The sequence below is a fragment of the Vanessa atalanta genome, chromosome 6 (assembly GCF_905147765.1).
Source record: "Vanessa atalanta chromosome 6, ilVanAtal1.2, whole genome shotgun sequence".
Classification (NCBI taxonomy): Eukaryota; Metazoa; Arthropoda; class Insecta; order Lepidoptera; family Nymphalidae; genus Vanessa; species Vanessa atalanta.
The window spans coordinates 11,494,930-11,507,795 of record NC_061876.1 but is presented as its reverse complement, the minus strand read 5'-3'; the positions used below and the strand labels follow the sequence as shown (position 1 = coordinate 11,507,795).

General features: G+C 32.4%; 1 protein-coding gene across 2 annotated transcripts in view; it reads right to left on the bottom strand.

Moving 5' to 3' along the window:
* LOC125064456 (paxillin) overlaps nt 1–12,866 on the bottom strand; it is a 64,332-nt gene that overhangs the window by 49,511 nt on the left and 1,955 nt on the right. The window contains exon 1 of one of the 2 annotated variants that reach the window (XM_047671481.1): nt 3,074–3,470. The exons of the other annotated variant lie outside the window; for it this stretch is intronic. Within the exon in view, the coding sequence (XP_047527437.1) occupies nt 3,074–3,161 (88 nt within the window). The 5' untranslated portion in view covers nt 3,162–3,470. Of the gene's footprint in view, nt 1–3,073; nt 3,471–12,866 lie in introns of those variants that run through there. 2 annotated transcript variants of the gene reach the window in all.

The following is a 12,866-nucleotide window of genomic DNA, read 5'->3' as shown; positions in this document are numbered from 1 at the left end:
ATAAATAAAGAGATTTGCAAGTTGAAATTATACATACTAAAGTAAAAAAACATTCAAAAACAGTATCATTAACTACTGAGTTGGTTTTTCTTGGTAGAATCTAAATTTCGAACTTGTCATAGTTTTACAATTTCTTTTGTAAATATTAATATAACGATTTATACTGATTAGAAAGGCAGACTAGCAATTAGTTCCTCTGATGGCACGTGGTCATCACTGCCCATAGACGTTGGTGATGTAATAAATACTAATCATACCTCATATTACCACTGCCCTGTTCCTGTAGTTACACTGGCTCTCACTCAAAACGGAACACCGCAACAGTAAAATATTACGTGTGGGTACCACCTACTTAAAACATAAATTACGTGTACATTTATTTTGTAATTTAAATTAAAGCCATTGTCATTATTAAGTGAAGTTAAAAAAAATCCGCATTTCATGCACACACCTTTAAAATAAAATATTAAATGTTTATTACAACAAAACTTTTATTTTTAATGTTGACTCCAAGTATATCCTGTATGTTGACTTTCGTAAGTTAAATTATAAAAAATAATAATTATAGACGTCATTTATTATGCAAACCAGTCATATTTAAAAAAATAGAACACATTAACTCATTAAAACTTCCAAGCAATGTAATGATTATTGACAATAAACGGTCGTTAATTCTTTGAAATGTTGACGAATAAAAGTTTTCTCGTGAATTATAAACCACAAAACCTTCAGATAACAGTATAGTAAGTACTTAATATATTTTTTTTTATATAAATAGTTCGCTGCTTATGAATTAAACGCGTTATTGAATACAACGCATTTTCCTAGAATTATCATTTATCATGGTCACAAAAGAGCGTTGAGAACATGTGGTGTTCGTCCTTAAATCGCAATGATTCATTGTATCTGAAAAACCTTGTAGTGGTCAATAAGAACTTATAAATAAATAATATAATTTTTATGTACGGGAGTCGTGCTTATCACTGAATTGGTAAACTGTACCTATATTGATAAAAAAAATATTGTGTTTATGAATTGGTGTATGTTTTAGATTCGATCCGATAGGTGCTACGATCGGGTTGCAGGATATGTTTTTTTAATAAAAAAAATACCGGTAAAACTCATGACGGGTAGCTAATGTATGTGTTGCCCGCAGTTTTCATGGTCCGTTTATTGATAAAATTGAGCCGAGATGGCCCAGTGGTTAGAACGCGTGCATCTTAACCGATGATTTCGGGTTCAAACCCAGGCAGGCACCACTGAAATTTCATGTGCTTAATTTGTGTTTATAATTCATCTCGTGCTCGGCGGTGAAGGAAAACATCGTGAGGAAACCTGCATGTGTCTAATTTCAACGAAATTCTGCCACATGTGTATTCCGCCAACCCGCATTGGAGCAGCGTGGTGGAATATGCTCCAAACCTTCTCCTCAAAGGGACAGGAGGCCTTTATCCCAGCAGTGGAACATTTACGGGCTGCTAATGCTAAAAAAATGTTATTGATAAAAAAAAAAGTAAAAGAATTCATTAATCTAATTCTATAACCGATAAAACATATTTATTATCTGTCTCTACACTTCGTTAATTATTTATATATTCAGTTATTTTGTCATGATTTCGTACCAACGGTTTAACTATAAAATTTACATTTTAATTCGCAACACATTAAATGTATTCTGCTATAGAATAACATTATTTAGATACACCGATTAAAAGGCAGTATAACGTGGAAAACGGCCGAGCATGCTATTTAAACTATTTTAATAGAAACAAGAAAATAAACTGGTTCATATTCGAAGACATAAAACATTGAAGGTATATAGATTTAAATAATTTATAATTATTTGAAATAAAACCACTAAATACAATAAACTATGTGCACGCGTAATGACAATATAGTACAGATAACATAACAATTACAATATATTTTTTATTTTTTTTATATTGAAATCATGCAAAGAAAAAATTAATAAATTTTTCATTGACCCGAACCATCTAGAATAAATTTTAGAGGCGGGTTTGAATACTTGACATTTGCTGTAAAAGACATGATCTGACGACTCCTTGTACCTTTTATTCATAAATCGTCGGGTGGTCGAACAATGAAATCCATGAGGTTTGATCAAAACATGCCGTGTCGAGAGCTCTTAAAGTCGTTAATTCGCTAATCCATAGCGACATATCAAATAAAAACAAAATCCGTCAAAACGTGATTAACTGGAAATATTTTTTAATAAGAATAAACAAAGTAACTTTAAACGCAATTTAACAGGCACTGAAGTAAAAAAATCTGATATTTCTACCGATAAGTGTGTAACAGTACGTAACAGAACATAAAAAAAAAACTATAAATTTCAAGAAACATTAAGTACATACTTTCCCCAAGCAACAGTGATGTCTTCTCTTAGTTACATTTACGGACACGACGGTACATAAGTAGGTATTTAAAGAACAAACAATGTTACACTTACGTCCTTGATAATTGAATCAAAACTTATAAGTAAACGTTTCTTTATCATAACAAGTAAACGACTATTAGATTCTTCGAGTGAACTGTAGCACGTGTTATCACTTTCTTCCACCAGGAATATAAGAATATATATCTTAAACTTGACATTGAAAACATTTTAATCCATATCACAACAATGTGATGACTTCATCACGATTTTATCAGTGAAAATATTACGTACGTAAAAAACTACAATTAGCTCTAAACATGTTCCGAACATACGTGACGTTTTGGAGTTATATATAAAATCTATAAATAAAAACCTGGCAACTATCACGATATACACAAAAGATTATTACTATTCTATTCGAGTTCACTCGATCATAAAGTAAATAAATACAATGATGCACTATTCATTAATGGTTACGCTGCTCTTCCGTGGCTTATAATAAAAATAAACGTACCGGATGGTTAAGTGAAACCGTAAGTGAATGCGATCATTTGTAACTAAAACACGCGCTCGCTGTACACTGACACGTGATAGTAAACAAACGCACGAGTAACATTCATTTATTACATTACACCACTTATGTTTAATATTAAATTAAATGAAAATAATACTCACAGCCCGGCGATATTCCGTTCTCCTTCATCGCGCAGCGAAACGGGTAATAAGTGCCTGGCAGCACCTTGCCGTACATTGTCCGATCCATCTTGGGCAAATAGCGATGATAATTTATGAATTAAAACACCCACGGGAACAACACTACGGTTAGCGCACCATAATCACAGCCTACACTTGATCCGAGTAAACAAACAGTAATATTTATGACAGGAATCACCCGCAACTTTCCTTTAATGAGACTGATAAGCCTATGTTTGAAATTTAAATAATAACTCGAGGTCGCAAGTACACAACCGACGCAATTTTAGTGATAACGTAATTTATATCGATGTTTTCGTATCGGCAGTCGATAAGCGATGTGTGATAAGTAAGACACAATGTCAGGAGGGCGAGGTCGCGGCGACGAAGCAAGGTGTGCAGCGAGCAGAGTATTCGTCAACGCGTCCCAGTCACAACTAAAGTATCGTAGAGTTGCGAGCGACGCCGGCGCCGACTCAGGGTACTCCAGCCACACCGGCTGGAGATTATTTATAATAACATGACCAAAAAATTATTACAATAATCGATATACAATGCCTTTTCTAAGTCGAGTCGTAATTTTGTCTCTAGCTATTGATAAACACCCGCCGTAAAAAGTTACAACATATAATGTTTGTTCAACCGTATAACACTTATTAATATTTTAACGGCATGTTCTCTGAAATATAGGGGTTATAATTAATTTAGTTCCAGCACAAATACTAAAGAGTAATTAACGTCGCTTATGAGAAGTCGTTTAGTCGAGCGTTAGATCAAAGTGCTGTGGCTTTCATTCTAACGAGCATCGTAAAGGAGAAATGTGACCGAGTGAGAGTGACGTGCGGAAGCCCCCCGAGTGACTCGTGCGCATCGTATAGCCGGATGTGTTTGACAGTGCGATTTGCTGAGAACCATGAAATTAAGGGTTTGTCATACATATAGCGATTATCTAATTTAATAAAGAATATACGCAATATTAATGTATTAAAAATAAAACAAATGACCGACCTAATTTTTTAATCATTTTTTTAATTAAAATTTAAACGATAAAAATATATACAATTATTAACCTCAACGTCTTTCTGATATAGATTTCCCACAACTAAATAACGCCATTTAATACATATAACATACTATAAATGAATATATGTTGTTTGTAATATATATAAATTATTTTAAAATGACCACGTTTTAAAAATAAGCTATTACATCACATAAATCATATAGTCATGCATAAATAAATTTTAATATACAAGGCGGAGCGTTAAGCATTGAAAATTATAAATTATATTATTCATCGGATACTCTACCGGCAAACAGCAATACTTAGGATTGTTGTGTTCCGGTTTAAGGGTGAGTGAGCCAGTGAAACGCTAGGCACAAGTGACATACCACCTTAGGTCATAGAGTTGGAGTCGCATCTGTGCTAAGAAATGGTTAATATTTCCTACAGCGCTAATGACTATAAGCGTTGGAGAACACTTACCATCAAGTGGCTTTGCTTGTCCACCTACGTAAAGTAAAAAAAAAAAAACAAATGTGTCAATAATCGGGTGACATAATGTAATAATTAAAAATAAATTAAATACAAGTAAATTAATCAAAGGAAAACAATATAACGCTTAAACTTCATAAGATCTTTACGAGACGGGACCGAAGAACTAAATTAGAATTTACCGCTCGGGAATTCGTGATTGAAAGTTTCACCGTAACTTCTATTGAGTAAGACGGACTGCATGAATTTTTGGAATTCCCTTCAACGGATCGGTTTAAATATATACGACGTGGATGGGACATTTTGATAATTGATACGACTTCAACGTATTGACAAAATCTCTTAATGTATTCCCAAAGCTTAAGAAATACTATGAATGTTAAATGGTGATATTGTAATCGATCGCTTACATCTTCTTTTCTTATCTTATGCTAATTTTAATCTCAGTTCTATTATTCCAAGTAAATCGCAATTGAACGAGACGATTAAATCTATAATAATATCATAAATAACAATTAAAAAGATTCAAACTCGTGCGCACTTATTATTATCGTATTTACTTAAACTTACTTTGTTTTCTGCTAAATATAATAGATTAAATTAACCTTCTCTTATTTAAATGTTTCTTTGTTGGTCTCGTAAATATCTCGATCAGCGGTGCGATTCTGTAAAAATTCACTTTGTACCTCACTGATGAAACCTTCTCAACTGATTTGCGGGTGATACGCCATTTTGATACGTATGCTATCATAGTAATTTTCGTCAATGTCACTTATCATTTCTGATTTCACGAATTTCTTTTGCGGTGAGTTTCGAATTTCTTCTTACAGAATACATCTACAGATTCCAACATATCAATTTTATTAAACAACAATTTTAAAAATAAATTGTAAAGCTATTACCCAATATTTAATATATATAGGATGTTAAAGTATTATGACTTTGTAAATGATTTGAGATCGAACAAGCAGTATTTACAATTTCTATGTGGATGATATATTAAACATTTCAAAGTCTTGTCTTATTTAAATAAGTAAATAAGCGGATGCAAATATCGGTTGTCTATGAGCTAACGATATAGAATATTTTAAGTTAGACCACGTAACGAGCGGAGTATTTATTATCCTGATATAATTATAGAGAATGACTAGTTTGTTCAAAGAACCATTCAAATATACTAACGAGCATATAGGCCACCTGATGGTTAAGTGTTCACCACCGCCCATAGACAATGGCGTTGTAAGAAATATTAACCGTTCCTTACATCACCAATACGCCACCGACCTTAGGAACTAAGATATTACGTTCCTCGTGCCTGTAGTTACACTGGCTCACTCACCATTCAAACCGGAACACAACAATACTGGTTACTGCTGTTTGGCGGTAGAATATCTGATGAGTGGGTGGTACCTACCCAGAGGGGCTTGCACAAAGCCCTACCACCACTAACCATAACACTTTTTACTTTTATTTTCGAGTCATATTCTCTCTTCGTCTAGGTGTTACTCAGTTTAAAAACATAGATCTATTTAGTAAGAACAAACTCGAAACTAACCGTAGAACAAAGTCGTGTAATGTCAGAAAGCGATACGCAATATTGATTATATTAATTATTGTATTTAAAGACGCGTCAAAATAGCAATTTCAACATTTCAAGACGTGCGAGTTGTTACAGAATACACTTTGCGTTCTAAAATCAAAAATAAAAATAATCTTTATTCAAGTAGGCTTATAAAAGCACCTTTATGCTACCATCGATTAGGAACGTAGATTCTACGGTGAAGAATCGGCTAGAGACTCAATAGTTACTCAGTACTCTTTTCCAGCATTATAAATACAGAGTCTATCAATAATGTACAAACAAATTAATGCCGGGAACTCAACAAAATAGTTTTAATTATTTTTTTATTATGAATATAATATTATATTGTGTAATATGCCTTATATATCAGTTTAAATTTATTTCTAGTTGAGAAATTACCTTTTCTGAACCATTGTAGTAATGCTCATTTTAAAATAATCACATGGAGTTAAAACTGTTGATCTATTCACTTATACAAACAATAAAGTATACTGAAACTCGTAAACACGTTCCTTAAAACGTTCAATAACAAGAAAATCGAACGCGTCCCAGAAAACTTTTATGATTTCTATCGCAAAGCTAATTAAACCAACAATTCGAAAATTAACGATGAGTCGTTTTTACGATGCATCTATTGTTCGAGGGCACTAATAAGGAAGTCAATATTTGCTCTGGACTCAGCCGGCGGCGGTACTAACACAACCCACTTACCTAGCAAATAGGAAAATGGCACGTGATAGACGCAATTTTCACCTTCGCAGTTTTAAATCATAAGTGTCCTTAAACCATTTTAGTTAACAGCAAAGGTCAATTTAGATTGTCTATTTATAAAATATAAATCTATGATAATGACACATGATCGGAACTGTGACAAATTTAGCACTAATTTAGATACCATTTACCAGAATAATATTTCATAAATATTATTCCTAAAGGCACGGAAGAACATAATTTTCAAAGTATAATGGAATTCTGCAAAATTGTAACTTACCGTAGTTGAATCGATCATTGGTCACCAGATCACTTTATCTTTTAAATTAATACAATCTCGCTAACGAGGTGCAGGTCATTGATGCCATATACAAACGGTCTAGACTTCGGCTAGTTTTGAAACTGTGCCAAGAACAAAACAACCAAGGGTAACCGTAACAAAGATAGATCCAATCAACATTATCAAAAACATAAAAGGCATAGCAATAACATGGTACTTGACCTTATGGCTTAATCTCCTAGATTTAGATGATAGAAAATTTGCTTTAACTCCCAACCTTGTTTCGCAACATTCAATTGAAATATATGTAAATGATTAATGATGCGCTTGCCATAGAACTTTCTCAATTAATATCAAATATAAACTTTAACGAATAAGTATAAACTGAGTTACCGCTGATGTGGAAATATGTCGCAGTTATCAAACAACACGGTACGGTGTACGCGTCGAACTGACTGACATCGGGAACGTAACACGCAACTCATCAGAAAATTGCCCGTGACGTGCTATGACGCAATTTGTATTTTCAGGTTTATTCATGAGCTCACAGTTACACATTATACAATTGCCACAAGAATTAAAGAATTAATACAGTTTAATCTCGGTCTGTTGGCATTTGAATGTAATCGCCAAGAAAAACCATATAACAGGACTAGAATTTTATGTTAGGAAAGACCACTGTCAAGTTATACATTTATTCGAACCAGATACCCATTGCTCAACGAAATCAGCGAGCATTCGAAGTGAACTTTTCAATTTGTCGTTAAGTTCGTTAGTTAAATGTCAAATGTTTGAAATCTGAAATAAACTAAACAGGGCACTGAAATATGTGATAAGTTTATTATGAGGTAGGTGTGTCATTCACGTATTTCAACAGTCTCTAACGAACCTGAACAACAGATAATCAGGCTAATTGTTAAGGGGGAATAGTTAGGGCTGCCACACTTTAAACAACCCGATATTATCCAAATAAACAAACGATTCAAATGAAAAAATCTTATAAAATCTATTTATTGAAATAAATATGTACATATAATACTTGCTTTACAAACTACAATTAAACCGTAATCGTCTCCTGGCAACCCTAACATCAATAATATAATTAGCCATTGTCGTGTTGGGGTTACGTTGTATTAACGGTATATGTAATGAAGGGAAAGATATACGACAACTCGGGTGGTCATATATTTAATTTATAAGAGTACTTTTAATCAATACTTTTATTTAAATATGTAACTATTATTAAGGTTCTAGTGAGTTAGCGTAATAAAATGTTGATTACGGACATTTGTACAACAAACACGAAGACAAGGACTGAGTTCAACATGATCTGAACAAACTTGACGTAGCTTAATAAAGATGTGTAATGGACATTTTACTCTTTAACCTGAATGACGCTTTGATTACGTTTATAAGAATGTTCAGGCTTAGTATAACATTCAAACAAAACAGAAAAGTTTTTTATTTGTTTTACTATTCCCATTTTGAAGATATAGTGCACAAATATGTCCAAAAACACAGACGCACTATCTATTCCTTCACTCTCACAGACACGATCAAACGCAAACTTTTTGTTTTGTTGTGGGCCTACAAGTATAATACATCCTTATTCGGAGCGTCTTATAAGAATTTATAGAAAACACCAGTAATAATTGTCCAAAGTCAGCAAGATAAAAGTCCAAAGTTGTAAAAGCTAACTATATGACAATTAGACCAATGTTCCTAAAAATATAACGTTCGTTAAAGTATTTTATTGGATCATACCTGAAGTCATTGGTTAAGATCAGTTCGTTTAGAATTGGGATCATGGTGTCTGTTTCTGAGTGGCCGATTTCGTTTGATCTTATAGTTAACATTAAGATATGTGACGAATGAATTAATTTATCAATTCCTTTGGATATTGGATCTTAAAAAATACGGTTCAAAGTTACAGTATTTTTTTAAATCAATGCAGTCATTTTACAGACTACATTACAATAACAGTATATAAATATCTAAATGCTATTTAAAGGGCCTTTATGAAGATGATCCCTTTAGAGGTTAATCATTGCGCCACGACGAGTTGTCGCATATACTGCGAAACCAATTCAAGTAAATTAAATCAATACCCATCATCGCCATACTTCAAAAAGTATAAAACTATTCCAATCTAAAATATGAATTACCAACAGACAGTATACATAACATATAGCTATGTATGTTGGGCTGAAAGGCTTCTTTAGTAACAGAGTTAGGTACGCATACTCTCAGAGGCCGGACATAAGTTACTCTTTGACTTCTGGATCTTCTTTAAAAAATGCGTGTTCCACAAGGATCCCTTTCTATTTCTAGTATATATAAATGATCTTCCTTTCTATGTTAAAGGTATTTGAGATATAGTGTTCTTTGCTGACGACACTTCACTGATTTTTAAGGTGGACAGGAAAAAACTGACTATGACGATGTGAACGGTGCATTATCACAGATATTGATATTTGATATACGATTGGTTTACAGTAAATAAGTTTTGAATGATCAAAAAACAAAATATGTAGCTTTTACCCTACCCAATGTTAGAAAGCAAAAGTATAATATATCTTTAAACGGCGGCTTTGATGTAGCCCATACTACGGTGTTTTTAGGAATAGAATAGAATTAGTCCCTGACAGGAAGACTCAGCTCCACAGCATACGGTTAGAAAAGTTAGACAACAAACTGATATTTATCAATATTTGTATATTTTGGTTATTTTCACAGTATTATGTCATGTGGCATATTCCTTTGGGGTAATGCTGCAGATATTGAATTTGTTATTATTTTACAAAAGAGAGCAATCAGGTCTATTTATAATCTTAGAGCTAGAGACTCTCTTCGGGATGTTTTTAACAAAGCAGGAATACTCACTGTTGCGTCACAATGTATTTAGAACAATATTATTTATATTCACAGTAGCATTGATCACTTTGATAAAATCAGTGATAATCATCGTATGTGCACAACAAGTAAGGATAAGCTTAGAACGCCAAGATTCCGACTCCGCAAAGTCAATAAATTATTCTTGGGGCAAGGTATCCCTTTCTATAATAAAATTCCGCAAACATTTTTAACTTTGCCGTTTCATAAATTCAAATCATTTGTAAAAAATACATTGGTAAAGAAGGCATATTATTCAATACAAGATTATACAGATGATAAAAAAGCGTGGAGTTAATACTGCAAGAATATATACAGGATAATTATATACGTATGTATATAATTGTATTTAACTAACATGACTGTATTTTTAAATGTTGAAATAGAGTAACTACTGAGTTTCTTGCCGGTTCTTCTCGGTAGAATCTACATTTCGAACCTTGTAGTTTGTTAAATGACGATTCAAAAGTGCTTGTAAAAAAAGCCTACTTGAATAAAGTATATTTTGATTTTGATTAGTATGTAATGACACACACACGCATTTTCATATAGGTCACGTAAAAAAATATATTCTTTGCCATAAAAATATTTTGAGTTGAATTGTTAGTAACGGCAAAAAAACTATATAAATATATTTACTATTTAGAAGTCTATCGATGCCTGGCCTTGTCCTGCGGCCATTAGCTTTTTATTAGATTACTGGGTGGGGTAGCATCAAAGGTGGTCATTAATCATGCCAATATAATGAAAAGCAATAATGATTTGTTTTACGCAACGGCGATATTACATTTTATAGAAGGTGACCATGAAAAATTTTCTTTTTATTGATAGGGATTTCTTTTTCTGTCGTAATATTATCACATAAGATATGTTTAATGGATTTAACCCATTTAAATTTGCTTTTGAGATAAACCTTACTTTTTATACTATATATAGGTATTACTATAAATTAAATATATATATAAATATATATTATAATTATAAAAAATAGAAGAGCGACCCTCAATACGCACAAAAAAAAAAATCTTCAGTTAAACAAGTACAATAGATTCCTGTTTATTTAAATAAAAATAGTTATGTAAATATACATATATACTCTGTATATATTTTATTATATTAACTTAGATTTTTGGCAATGTTGATTTTAGTGTAAAAGAGAAGACATATCATCGTACCTACAACTACATAACATCTTTACTAATATTATAAATGGGAAAATAAGTCTGTCTGTTGCTCTTTCACCGCCAAACCACAACCGAATTTGATGAAATTTGGTTAAACTCAAAAGACATACGCTACTTTTTTATGCTTAACAATTGACGATCAACCCCTAAAAGGCGAGATAAGTTGCGCGCGACAACTAGTCATACATAATCCTGCGTATACCTCCTGGTCGATTTCAGACACGGCAGCTATTTTAAAGGGAGCACAGGCGGAATCCCTGTTCCCTTGCACTAATAATGAATGTGACAGCAATCTGTCACGATCGGAAACAGTTCAGGCGTATGATTTACGTACTTTCCAAGGCGCGTGGTGAAAGCACTGACAGCTTCCAGACGCCTGGCTGTTCCCAAAAATTTTATATAATTGTTCCGGACCGGGTACTCAATATGACTTCGAGAATCGAGGCCTTATCAAGCTAGCCACAATACCAACGAGGTAATCAACGAATAGTACGTATGTGTATGTATATGTTGATATATATGTATAGCCTATTCCAATGGGAGTAGGAAAAAAGATAAACAAACCTAAGTATTGTTACGTACTTCATGCGATTTGCTAATAACACAGCGATATTGTGCACTACTAAGAGTTTATGATTAATATATCTTTATTTATAATGCAACCTTATTTACTACTTTATTACTTTTATTATTATTATTTATTACTTATTTCCACTTTAATTTTCCTTCCAAAATTCCGATAACAGCTTCGTCGACGTTCAAAACGCCATTTTTTGCAAATCCGTAGTGAATATAATAGATTAATCAAGCTCTCGACCAATGGTATCGCGTCAATTTGCTGTCAAATGTTATTTATTTGTTTTTTTTTTTTTCTGTTATGGATGAAATAGAGTATTTGTATATGTGTATTAGTTGTCCGTCTCAACTTTGTACGGGTCTCCCACTACCTCTAATTAAAGTTTCAACTTCCAAAAGACTGTTGTTATTGAGCGTCTACGTCGCGAAAGGAGTAACTATGCTAAGTTTCAAGTCAATCGGATCTCGTCGTGAGTCCGTCAGTATTTCGTTTAGATACCCAGTATTCGTTTGTAATAAGCATATTAATAATTTAGAAAAAAATAATTAAAGAAATCATAATTTGTTCAATATATCCTTTAGTACTAGTTACAATAAGCTTTTTATTTTTTTGGTACAGATGCTTGATAATTCATTTATTTATATTCTATAAAATCAGATTCGTTTCAACATCATAACATTCCATCATTCATGTGTCACAAGGTAAAGTAAAGTACCTATTACGAAAATCTTTGTCCACTACGATCAGGTTATGAATAAATTATTTCTATAAGTTTATTTTTAATAAACTTATAGAAATAATAAATTATTAAGGTAAACTTTATGTTTTGTACATTTTTAAATATTAAATCTAAATAATCCAAAATAAAACGACTCTTTTATTCGCATGAGAATTACAGAAATGCATATTAAGTAACTTTACAAATATATTCGATAAATCATTAATGTCTATGACTAGTAACTTCAACTTCTTATATATATATTTTTTTAATTAATTCTATAAGTATACATGTAAATAAATCGTCGACTTTATTCGCAACCAATGTTACTTCAAA